The sequence below is a fragment of the Ambystoma mexicanum genome, chromosome 12 (assembly GCF_040938575.1).
Source record: "Ambystoma mexicanum isolate Mex_15411 chromosome 12, UKY_AmexF1_1, whole genome shotgun sequence".
Classification (NCBI taxonomy): Eukaryota; Metazoa; Chordata; class Amphibia; order Caudata; family Ambystomatidae; genus Ambystoma; species Ambystoma mexicanum.
In genome coordinates, this window is record NC_090936.1 from 1,014,085,335 (window position 1) to 1,014,098,470 (window position 13,136).

The following is a 13,136-nucleotide window of genomic DNA, read 5'->3' on the forward strand; positions in this document are numbered from 1 at the left end:
GAGACAGAAGCCACCTGCGAATTACCGTGGTGGGTCACTCTGACTAGGGCCTCTCACATCACAAGGCGAAAGTCCAAGCTACGCCCGTCCAAACCACCCTCCAACCAGCAGATACCCTTCCCAACCCACACAGCCTGCTCACCACAATGAACCGTGCTCAGGGAGACGGACAGTAAAGAGAGCCACTGATAACACCCAACTTAATAACCCTTACCTCTCCCCTTCCCCTCCTAGGACAGCGACTGAACGAGTCGCCAACTCCAGCCGGAATACCACCCACAGGCGAAGCCCAAACTAGAAGCGGACACCCCCTCACCCGCCACTACACCACAAGACCACCAGACCAAAGCAGGACCAACTAGACGTCACCAAACAAAGACTAAACAACTCTCTGCGCAAAGGACCCATTCCAAGGAAAAGACAAAGAGATGAAAGAACAAACACTCCAGAACAGCAACTTAGAACAACCATAGACTGGACCCCCACAGACAGGAACACAAAACGAAGGAACTCTGAGAGAAGAGAAAAATCCCTCTACTTAAGTCCATACCTCACAGACAACTGGCCACCACGGCAATCCAACCCAAAATTAGAAGCAGCAACATCAAACAACCTAACACAAGCAAGTAGAAGAAGGATGACCAACGCAAACAACAGATGACCAACCCAATAACCCCCTACATCACCAAAGCAAGAGGAACTTCCAATCAACAACCACAACTCCCGGAAGACGAACCCGATGAAAACCCAAGACGCTGACACCACGAATCCCACAGCCCAACAAGTGACCGACCAGGAAGGAAACCTCAACACCGAGCGGAAGACGACCTCGACAAAGCCCAAACCAAACAACACCTCCAAACTTCACTGCAATCTAATAAACGCAAGATCCATGTCAAAACACTCAACTTCGACCTACTTGTCGACAACGGCATTGACATCCTGTTCATCAAAGAAACATGGCTGGACGACAACTACAAAATCACACTCCAAAGCTGCCTTCCAACTGACTTCAAATGCCTACAAATAAACAGAAAAAACAAAAAAGGAGGAGGCATCGCTATAGCATTCAAAGAACACCTGAAAACAAAAACTGACGAACCACTCAACATCCTCAACTGCGAAACCATGGTAATACACCTAACCGCGAGCCCAAAAACCAACATCACATTCATCCTGGTATACAGACCACCAAAATATGATGCAACATTCGTCGATAACTTCATAGAAGCCATCACCAACTTAGACATCAACCACGAACACCTAATCATCCTGTGGGGGACTTCAACATTTGGTTTTAAGACAGCCACGCCAACTCCTAAAACTCACTAATTGAACAACTCAGCACCATGAAGCTATGACAACTAGTCAAAGGAGCAACGCACTCGGCAGGACACACCCTAGACGCAATTTTCGCCAAAGAAAAACTCATCACCACGGCACCTCTGATACAAATACTATGGAGCGACCATCTCATCATCCCATTCGTGATCACTCTGCCTACCCAAACCTACATCCAACATCTGAAACTCTCAACCACCACCAAAAGAAACTTGAAACACGTCAAAGAAAGCAACCTATTCAAGCAACTCGAATTAACGAAACCCCCAACTACAGAACTGTAGCTAGCTGACCTAGACGGGAAAGCAGAGATACTGCACAAATGGATCGCAGATACAATAGACAAGATCGCCCCAGAAAAACCGTTCACCCCATCAAAAAAAAGAGCATTGGCAAAATGGTTCACCCCACTATTAAACGACATGAAAAAGGAAAACAAAAAGATGGAATTGGAATGGAGGAAAGAATACAACCCAGGTACCAGAAACAAATCCGTGCATACAAGAAGGAAATTCAAAAGGCAAAGAGGAGACATTACGACGTCAGAATCAACAATGCCACCAACACACAAAAAGAAATGTTTAGCATCATTGAAGAAATGAGAAACCCACCAGGCTGCGATAACACCCTAACCCCCTCAGAAAAACTATGCAACGACCTGGCAGATCACTTTAACAAAAAAAAATCAACGACATCCGTCAAACCATACAAAAGCTTCCAACCAACCGCAACATACAACCCAACAAACCTAACACAGAACCACAACACAAACTCCGAAGCTTTCCTGAAATATCAGCAGAGGCATTCGCAATGCTGGTAAAACGAAGCAAGAAAGCGGGATCACCCATAGACCCATGTCCCCCAGACATCTACATATCAATCCTTGCGCAAGGATCGCCAGCAGAACACTACAGAAATCTTCTAAATCTATCACTATCAACAGGGACTGTACCGAAGATCTTCAAACCATCATACATCAAGCCACACTTGAAAAACACAAGTGGTGACATATATGACCTTTCCAACTACAGACCGATCTCTAACATCCCCTACGCAGCGAAACTTCTAGAAACCTACGTATATAAACTAACCCAAGAACATGTAGAAGAACACCACCTGCTGGACCAAGCTTAAATCGGTTTCAGACCAGCGTGAGGAACGGAAACAGCACTACTATCCATCTGGGACGACCTCAAAACTAACGCAGACTCAAACACTACCTCAGCCCTTATTCTGCTCGACCTCTCTGCAGCCTTTGAAACAGTTAGCCACAATACCCTGTCCAAAAGACTAGAAGACATAGGCAGAACAGACACAGCACTACGCTGGACCAAATCCTTCCTAGCAGACAGAACAGAAACCGTATGGATAAAACCTTTCAAATCCACCCCACGAGTTGACGACTGTGGAGTACCACAAGGATCCTCACTATCTCCACTATATTTCAACATCTATCAGACTCCGGTCATCAGAATCTTCAAAAAATACAACATTACATGTTACAAGTACGCAGATGACACTCAGATCATCTACAAAATCAAAGACACTGATGCCGACCATTCAACTCTAACCGACTGTCTAAAAGAAGTCTTCAACTGGATGGATGCCAACAACCTGAAAATCAACCCAGGAAAGACAGAAATCATGATCGTATGCAAAGACCAAGAGAACGAAACCACCATCCCATGGCCTACGGAAATGGGAAACTCACCAACACCATCGAAGGTAGTAAAAAATCTGGGAGTCCTAATGGACAACAACCTAACCCTGGAACCACAAATAAATGCAACAGTGAAGAAATGCTTTTTCCTCCTCCACACCGCAAGAAGAATTCTATCTTTCCTCTCCTTCACGCACAAAACTCACTATCGTTGCCTTGATCATGTCAAAAATCGACTATGCAAACAGCCTCTACCTTGGAATACCAGAATACCTCCTGAAGAAACTGCAACGGATCCAAAATGCAGCAGCAAGACTGCTCATCAAACTATCCAGAAGAGACCACATCACTCCAGCCCTAAAAACACTACACTGGCTCCCAGTAAAACATTGCATCACCTTCAAAACAATGTGCATAACGCACATGGCAATCAGCGGACAAGGAGCAGAATTCCTACAAAAGAAAATGGTCTACAAACCAACGAGACCCCTCCAATCAAGCCACGAAATCCGCCTGGAACTCAAACCATAACTTAAGAAAAAAACTTGGAGGCACCTCCTTCTACCACTTAGCCGCAAAAACCTGGAACAACATCCCAAAAGAAATGAGAAACACTGAAGATCACCCAAAATTCAGGAAATCACTAAAAACCTGGCTCTGCAACACCACAGACTAAACCTGGAAACCAAAACTGGAAAAAGGATGACTAAACCGAAAAGACACGGACATCCCTGACCCGAGAGAGTAACTCCCACGGCACCTGGACGGGTGACACCGAATAGACTGGAACACAGGCAGCACGCACGGAGACTGAGTCCACTACCCCAGACAATCCCACCAACACTTTCGCCCGCCCCTTAATTACCACCAGGTACCACAGTGGTGTGAAATTATCGAGATATTGGCTATCACCCCGCTACCTGAGAGGTTGTCATTGGCAGGTGCAATGCGCACACGAGTATGAAGGGAGGATAAGTGGAGTTATGAGAGAGCATGTTGGAGGTGGGGGCCAGAGGAGTAAGGAACCTGTATGCCAGTCGGACCCAGATCAGGACAGAACCGCATCAGGGGAGACTACGCAAGCCGAGCGCATCAATTCAGGATAGAGACGCAAACTAACCAACCCTACTAACAATTTCCCTTTCTGCATACACCTCTCAAACTCCAAACCAAACACAACCAAAACCTAGAGCACAACAAACCGCACAAACTTCACTACATCGCAAAACACACATAGCCTTGCACAACAGTACACAACGACTACCGGCCACAAACACCCCAGGCCCAGCCAACGGAACCACCGGGCTGAGGCCGCCAACAGAACATCACTGCTCTCTTGCACTTTTCCTGCTTCCTCCCACTAACTCAACCTCCCCTCCTCTTTCAGAGCCGCCAGGGGACCACTCTGGTGGTGATAGTGTGCGCTACAAATGTCCTTTAACATTAACATTCTAAAATTCTAAATTAATTTCCTACCTCCATACGTTGGTACTGCTTTGGGAGTCTGTCAGAGATATGGAATACGTTGGAGGACACAATCCCCTCGAAGAACAAGTTACTTTCTTACCTGGTAACGTTTTTTCGATGGGATGTTCCTCCGACGTATTCCACATCAAACCCTCCCAGCCTGCCCATCTACAGAATTCTTATGCGATTGCAGCTTACGTTTCCGCAAGGCTTTCTGTAGTCATACTGGCAGAAGATTGGTGCCACACGTTCTGGGGAAAAACTACAACTGAGGCTACGGGCGTCCTACATATAACATCCGGTGACGTCGGCTCTCGATGGAGGCCCTCGAAGGACAACGTATCAATGTCATTGACGCAGAAAACCGACGCCGAAATGTTTTCCGAAACAGCACAGCTGTGGACATTGCTGTCAGAGATGTGGAATACGTTGAAAGAACGTTACCAGGTAAGCAAGTAACTTGTTCTTCTGGCACTAAAGGACTGATCTCCACTGTATATAGAGCTCTGATGGACACCCGAGGGGGATCGACAACCAAACTCAGACAGAAATGGGAATTGGATATGAAGGTTACCAGACATTTGGTCGAAAAAAATTGGTCGACCAGACAAATGGTCGAACCAATTTGGTCGAAAACCAAATGGTCGAATTTTTGTATTTTTTTATTTTCACCTTTTTTTGGGGGGGGGGGGTCCCCCCAACCCCCTTTTTTTTCAAAAAACCCATTTTTGTAAAAAACGAAAACCCAAAAAATAAATATATAATTTAAAAAAAATTCGACCATTTGGTTTTCGACCAAATTGCGTCGACCAAATGTCATTCGACCAGTTTTAGGTCGACCAAATGTCTGGACACCGATATGAATATGGAAATTGACCCTGTCCTGTGGTCTAAACTGTGTAAGAGCTCCTTTAAAGTTTCTTTTGCCTCCCAGTACAAATTGCATGCTGTCAAACTCCTCCATAGATGGCAATACGACCCCCATAGATTGTCCAAGATGTTTCAGGCAACAACCTCTTTATGCTGGCGTCAGTGTGGTCAGGATGCAAATTACTTGTACATGTGGTGGGAGTGCCTGAAGGTGAGTGTGTTTTGGGATGAGGTCCTTGGTTGAATTAAAGATCTTGAGGGGATTCAATATGAGGTGACGCCTCTCCCAGTGCTGTTCTGGCTAGAGAAAAACAAAGATAGATACGCGAGGGTTACAGGGTTGGCTAGTCCTCTGCTTCTGGCAGCTCGGGCATATATAGTTATAAAGTGGAGGTAAACCCGAGCAAGAAGGAATGGGGAAAACGTGACCACTAACATTTGTTTCATGGAATAAATTACTGCAGGTTTGCATGGGAAAGCCACCCAATACGAAGCCCTATGGAAGGACTTCATTGATAAATACATTGCCAGCCCCTGAACCAGCCATTCGACTGGCAACTCTCCACCGGGCAATATAACACACCTGGGAATGGGGGATTAAAGATAATGCGATTTCAGAATATGAACATAGGTGATGTATGGAAATGGCGTCTTGGAGAGCACCTATACTACTATATATATTACTGCACATTGAACTCCAGTGTGAAATGGAACACAAATCTGATTGTGTATGGTATTTTTGTGACTATAGACCTAATAGATTTTCTGAGACCAACACTTCTAGGGAGGGAGGAGGATGGGTGGGGTAATACTTGTTTTGTGAGCAGGGCCTTTAGGGTTTGAGAGATGAAAGATGTATTATCCTTTTTGTATCTTGTTTGGTAACTATTTGCTCTATAGCACCCATATGTTGTTTGTGTATGTTACATTGAAAATTTAATGAAATCAAGTTTTTAAAAAAGTGTATAGTTAAGGAAGTCAAGAATCGGGTGAGGGAAGTCTGAGAGAGACACCATGAAGAATTGTTAAAACAGAACTGCAGCGACAGGCTAGGGAAGCCTAAGTGAACTGTGTGAAGTGTCGCAAGAAGGTTTGAAGCTGAATGAGGAAAGCATAAGTATCCCTTTTTGTGAACTATTTTAAGTAAAAGAAGTATTCTGAAGGTCCAAGGTGACTGGAACTTGGGGAGAAGATCTGTGAAAGAACTCTATTGCCATCTTGACATTATTTTGACACACTGTTTTTGTTTAACATAATCCCATACACATTTTGAGGAATAAGGCGAGGGCAAGTGCAGTTTTGATGCAGACATTTTATTGTTTGGACAGGATGGAACCTTAAGACATTTTGTGTTAATGCTCGAGACTTCTCCCATTTTAGAGATAGGGCCACATAGGAAGTTTCCAACCCCCTTTAACGTTACAAATAGAGGTTTTGAAACTGTTCTCTTGTGTCCATTGTCTTGCATATCTACTGTTAATACCATGCCTGCCTTACAAAGGGGAGGGGGAAATAAGACATGTGAAATAGAGCAGTTGGGGTTATTCTGGGGACAGAGTTAGAGTTCGAACATTTTTGCATAAATGCATTTATTGGGAGTTTTCCTAAAGTCTATCAGCAGGTGAGACTCTATAAAACTATCCCTTGCTATACAGCCCTCAACTCTTACTATAAGTCTGTACTACCCCAAAGGTTTGGTAGAATAGCAGAGCTGTCGGGCTTATCTTATGAGGAGGATGTGAGCTGTAGGTAAGTTCAATGAACCCAGTCAATACATTTGCCCAAAGAAAATCTTACAGACTGGAAGTTATAGTCAAATATGCATTTATTTTATATACACACGGGAAGGTAAGTAAAGAGTATTTTAGACTAACCAACACAAATAGAAAACATAAGCAACACTTTTTCGGGTGACCGCTTCAGTAAGCGTGGCTCGTGTCAGCAATGAGCACAGTAAGATAAGTTCCACTGCTTCAATAGTAGTGGCTTGCACCAACAATTTGCACAGTTAAATGACAGTTTCATTCATCTGTAAAGCTACTCAGATAATGTTCTCTTGTAAAGGAAAAAAAGGTTATTCAGCACTAGCAACAGCAATATACTACTCAGTAACACTTTTTTAGGGATTCTAGCACTTTAGCAGTCAATTTCCTAACTTAAGATTTCTCCAAAATCAGTTGAGGAGCGATGCAAAAGTCATGTAACAGCAGAGAAGGCAAAGTTCCACAGGATACTTTAGTTACGTGTGGTAGAATGCTGTAGTATAGTAAAAGCTCCTCTCACGACAAGAAAACAGGGTCACGACAGCAGTGGTCTCTTCGCCGTTACTGGAAAGGTCTGCTGGCGTCTCTGGTAATCTTTTGCTTCGGATCTTCTGTTCCAGCGGTTCACTTGCCTTCTGCCTCAGCAACCTCACCTTTTTATCAGGATTTCCCATCAATTCCTCTGCAGACTCTCCCTGCCGTTTACAGAAAGGGGTGGGGGGCTGTCCAATCAGGACAGCCAGCACCCCAGTGGAAACTGGTTTCAGCATCCTCCCCTGCTTCCTGTCCTCACAGACCCACTAGAGCCTAGGCAGCCTACACAAAGGTTTCCCACCAAAGGCAAAACTCGTCTCCCCCCCCCTCAAGATGGTAGAAGAAGGGCTAACAAAGGACAACCACACAAGAAAATGTGAAAAAAGAAAGGAGCCACCATGTTAGAACATAGGTGACCCTCCTGTGCATACCAGCAGCTGTGAATGCAGTCTGTGGTAGAAAAGTGCACAAAAGTCGGTAGAACACATCCACTGCCACCAGCCATCACTTAAGGTTTGTCACTGTAACTAAAAATTTACTACAGGAGCAGAGGGGGGGCACTACGTATCCACTCAGCATTCCACATAAGGTGGGGTGTGCTGATCTCTCAATAGTAAAAGTTTAGGAAAGATAAAAAGTATCCTTCTTTCCTTAAAAATATAAAAGGAGAACCCAAAGGGTCCACAGCAACACTGCACATTGGGTGTTGTGTGCTGCAAAAGTGAAACACAGATGCCTTTAAGAGATATGGAGGAAAGCAATACTCCTTAAAATAAGGTGTTGCATAAAGAACATAGTTCCCATGGTTTGAGCAAATAAAGAATAAATGAGGGGAAAAAGGCTCCCCTCATTCAGGAGAACAGGAAAAAGGTCCAGAAGTCCAGCAAAAAGTGCTGGGCGTCTCACTAGGAGAGGGGATTAAGCATAAAACAGATAAATCTCCCTAACACTGCAGGAACACCGGGGGAATCCCGCAAGATAACCGCTACTACAACGGAAGACCCAATCGGCATTGTAAGTGTATCACACAAAACGAAGTTTGATAGGTTACAGGGCCAGAGCCGCAAGAAGATCTGAAGGCTAAATTCTTAGGCGCATGTGTGAAGCTCCGAGTCTTTGATGGCAAATTTGGAAGAGATTCAATTTTACCAGTACTGAAATTGTACAAACAACAATTGGTTCCAAAATTAATCTATGATGCTCAAACTAGGAGTCATTTCATAGATTGGTCAATATTGGAGGGAGCTCTGTAGAGAGGTCTTTTGCAATTGCCACAGTCGGTACCCATTGTAGGTATTTTGTATGAGCTGGGACAGCTCCCTATCCATACTATGGTGGATTAGGGGAAACTACAGCTTTTTATAAATATTTTGAATCCTCCCACGGCCTCGGTTCTTGAGCAACTCAACCTTGTAAGGGTACAGGGTGGCTGCAGGGTCCTTACAAACTGGGCTCTGAGTTGTGAATCAATGCTTCAATCCGCAGACATTTCGGTGGAGGAACTGGGCCTTACACCAAAAGTAGCCAAGTTAAGATGGTTTAGACAAGTATGGACAAATGTGAGATCAAGGATTATGGACTACAAATGCTTTGGTGATCGCTTTGTGTGGACTTGCAAAAGCTTCAACGCATTAGCTCCTTACTTAAAAAAACACCCTTCGGGATGCTTTAGGTCTCAACTATTAAGAGTTAGGCTGAATTTGGTCTCAACCAATAGAATATTGGGCCGACGTCTTAACATTCTACGAGCCGAGAGACTGTGCCGTCATTGTAAGACTGAGATCGAGGTTCTAAAGCACATATGCGTTGGGTGCCCTTAATTGGAAACTTTGAGAACCCAGTACCTACTGGGGATAGGGTATTCCTCTGAAGAAGAGCTGTGGAGGAGGATTTTAAATTGTAATGAATTAAGTTTGAGCATCCATGTGGTAGAATTTTTAAAGAACGCTGCAATACTCTTTTAAATTGTAAATTTTTGTAATATTCTTTTTGAGGCCGCACTGTAACGTTATGAGAATCTGGTACTGTTTGTGACTTGTTAGATTTAATCATTTGTAATTTGTTGTATGTTTGTTTTAAATACTGTTAAAAGTACATTTGTACTGTGGGACACAATAAAATTAATAAATATAGATAGGGTGTAATGGCATATGGCTAGGGTGAGAAAAAGCACAGGGGTGGGGGAACCATGGCAAGAGGGGGACACTTGATGAGTGCCTGTGAGGGCAGGGAAGAGTTTTGGAATTTTCAAGCGTTTTCGGATAACAGCAGGTGTATGAGTAGTTTGTTGCTGCCGATAATCACAGGCATGGGAAAAGAGTTAAATAAGGAAATGTGGTCCCTTTAAGAAATCTATTAGGGCAACATTTACAGTGGCCATGACCCATGGCTACTGGGCCCCAAAGAAACCTATTGAGTCATATGTTAAGTAACCATGGCTATGGCTAGTGGGTTCCAAAGAAACCCATTGGTGGAACATGGATAGTGGCCATGGCCGAAGGCTATGGCTAATGGGCCCTGAAGGCACTATAGTATAATAAAACCCAAGCAATTCAGTAGAAATTTGTGGAAAGTTAAGGTGATTAGATGTAATCTGTGTCTCATCATGGTGGTCATACGCTATGCAACAGGGTGCAGAGTTAAACTAGAAATGGGATTGGTGAAGGCTATGGCTAGTGGGACCCAAAGAAACTAGAATATAATAAAACCCAGGAAATTCTGTGAAAAACTTTACTTTGGAGAAAGTTAAGTGTTTGGAAATGTTTCTCTTTTAGACAACTTTCCCTCCATATTCTGTGGACCCCCAAACGTTTTGTTTTTAACTCTGTCCCTGGCCTTTTGCTCATTTGTTATGGGGAACCTGACTATTCTTTGAAACTGTCAGCACTGGGAAACTGTTTCCTATTCTTGTGGACTGGTTTTCTCATTGCATAACTACTTGCCTTCCTTGGGTGTTTAGGTGAATTGTATGCATTTCTATAACCAAAGGTGACTGTATGTATGTTTTGTATTTAGAGTGTTGTGTGATATTACCTGCTGGATTCATTTTTCTAGTGTGTTTTGGGGCATATAATAAATATATTTGTATATTTAGCTATCCAAGTTGAATCATTGTGTATTTCACTGTGTGGACTCACTGTGGACCCCTGCCCCCACTCACCTCGCCACCTTGACCACCCTCCATGCTTACCTTGTTTGGGTTTGGTTAACCTCCGAGTTCCTCTGTTCACTATAACTAGGGTGGCCTCCTGAAATCTGTCCATCAGGCCGGATTTGAAATATCTATTTTACCACTATAGTATGTGTGAAATGCTGTGGCCACTTTCTGCCCCGTGATCAGAACCGGCACATAAATTTGAGCCATCATGAGCCATATACAATGCAGTAGTTCTTCCATTTGCAGTCATATTTCCTCTCTTAGCACAGTTGCCTCCTCTTCTCAACCACATGCTGCTTGTTGAATTGATTTTCCCCTATGCAAGTTTCTTAATATTCTTGGCTGCAAGAATAAGCTAACTGCATCACAATGGAGAGCAGTAGGGTATGTCATGTAGAATTTTTTTCACCTCTGGTCTTTTTAAAGTATGCATCTATATTGTTAACTCCATGAGGAGCTTAATATTTGATTTGTAGCATGCACAAGGCCTTAGGTGTTTTTCTATAGTGGGTATTGAGGGTGATTGTTCTCACAACAAGGACAATGTGGTAGTTTACAGATGTTAATGTTGCTACTACCAATTATCTGTTTTGCAATATTTTTTCCTCCAATATGGCACAGAATTGAGAGGTTTTTGTTTGTTCTGCATTCCATTGCCCTGATTTGTTGACATCATTCACCTTTCCTTCTGATGCTCCTAAGAGTGCTGCGTTTGAGTCATGAGTTTCCAATTTGCTCCTCCCTTTTTATTCCCCAGAGTGGAGGCCTGAAGCTTGATGGTCGGAAGCTCATGGTGGACCTGGCCGTTAGCCGTGAAGAAGCGAAAAAGCTCCAAGACAAGAAGGTTAAAAAGGCAACAGGAACAAGGAACTTGTACCTGGCCAGAGAGGGAAGTAAGTGATTTTCCAGTGTGAAAAGCTGTGATGTACAATCTCAATCAGTCTTGAACCAGGCCCTAAATCTCTAGGTGTGGGGCTGGTTCACAATATTAAACAGCAAGCTTGTGTCTGAACTGACCACCATATTAAAATGTAAACCTGGTTGTCAGTTCTAAGTCGGATCACCCAGAGGCAGTATAAGCCAGGGTTGTGTACACCAGCAGTATTAGTTATCCAGTAAGGAATGCAGATTTGTTATGTGAATGCCAAAGTCAGGCACTGCAATGTTGACGATGATTGTTGCTGAGCACCTATAGTCTTTCTCCAACAATGTTTCATACCGAGCAGCAGCATTGCAGGCCTTAATCTCTTGATGAGTTCCCCAGTACAGAACTGCAGCTGTGTGTTGCCGGGGATACCCAGACTGCCATTACACCATGCTGGTACTTTGTGGACCTGGTAGCTATCAAAGGTTCTAGAGTCTGTGCATCATCATCGGAATGGGAGCACCTTGACTAGCTGCGTCCCAGCCATAGAACTGCAGCCCTGTATCACAAGGATTCCTCAGACCCCTTTAGAGCATACTATAGGTGTATGTGGCCATGATAACCACCCACGGGTTCACAAGAGAAAGCTTGATCGGTTACAATCTGAACAGCCATCTGGCTAGTCCTCAGTAAGGAGCCTCATCTCATTAGCATGTGCGACAGATGTTCCATGTTCACGAAAGGTGGGGTGTCTTGACTGGCTAGCAGAGAGTCCGCACTCTGCCTGCTGGAATCAATATAATACCCGGATCCTCCATCTTTTAAAATGTACACCAGACTGGCACAACACTGTGCACCTCCTTGGTTTGGAGGATGACATTGCCCCCATACTGGGAATACTTGATGTCTCCAACACACCATGAGATGAAGCTGTTCTCTGTGTAATCTGGCTTGCCTTTTCCATGCCTTTATGAGACCGAAAAGGATTAATGTTCTACTTCATTAATCATCTCTAGAGGTCTATCCGCATCTGTTGCAAGGCAGCTCTACACAATATTTCAGACAAGCCTCCTTACCAGCATGTTGATTCTTAAGGAATGTAATATGCCAAATATTTCCCCTTAACCCTAGAGCATGAGATACCTGTGTAGCTGCCTCTTTGCTTAATAAATATCAACAGACCCTTTCTGATCAGACAACATTAGAGTTTCTGCTGCCTTTGTGTCGTCTATTTCATTCCGAACCTCCACGACTCCTTTTTGCTCTGTTCAGCTACCTAACAACTATGGCACATGCAACCTAAAAAGGCACTTACACTATCTCTAAAGACCCTTCTCTACAAACACTTTCACTAATTATTAAATAATGGGTAAATGTCTTTGCTAAACCAGATTTAAGATGTATATTTACATTTTGTGTTTTTCATGTGCCAATGATAATTTTTCCAACTTTGTCCAATTCCTGTTGTCTTTGCCTTAT

General features: G+C 43.7%; 1 protein-coding gene across 1 annotated transcript in view; it reads left to right on the forward strand.

Annotated features, from left to right (window-relative positions):
• The window catches only part of RBM28 (RNA binding motif protein 28), a 728,250-nt gene that overhangs the window by 421,373 nt on the left and 293,741 nt on the right, over positions 1-13,136 (forward strand). Inside the window, exon 12 of the mRNA XM_069629558.1 lies at positions 11,550-11,685. Within this exon, the coding sequence (XP_069485659.1) occupies positions 11,550-11,685 (136 nt within the window). The remainder of the gene's footprint in view (positions 1-11,549; positions 11,686-13,136) is intronic.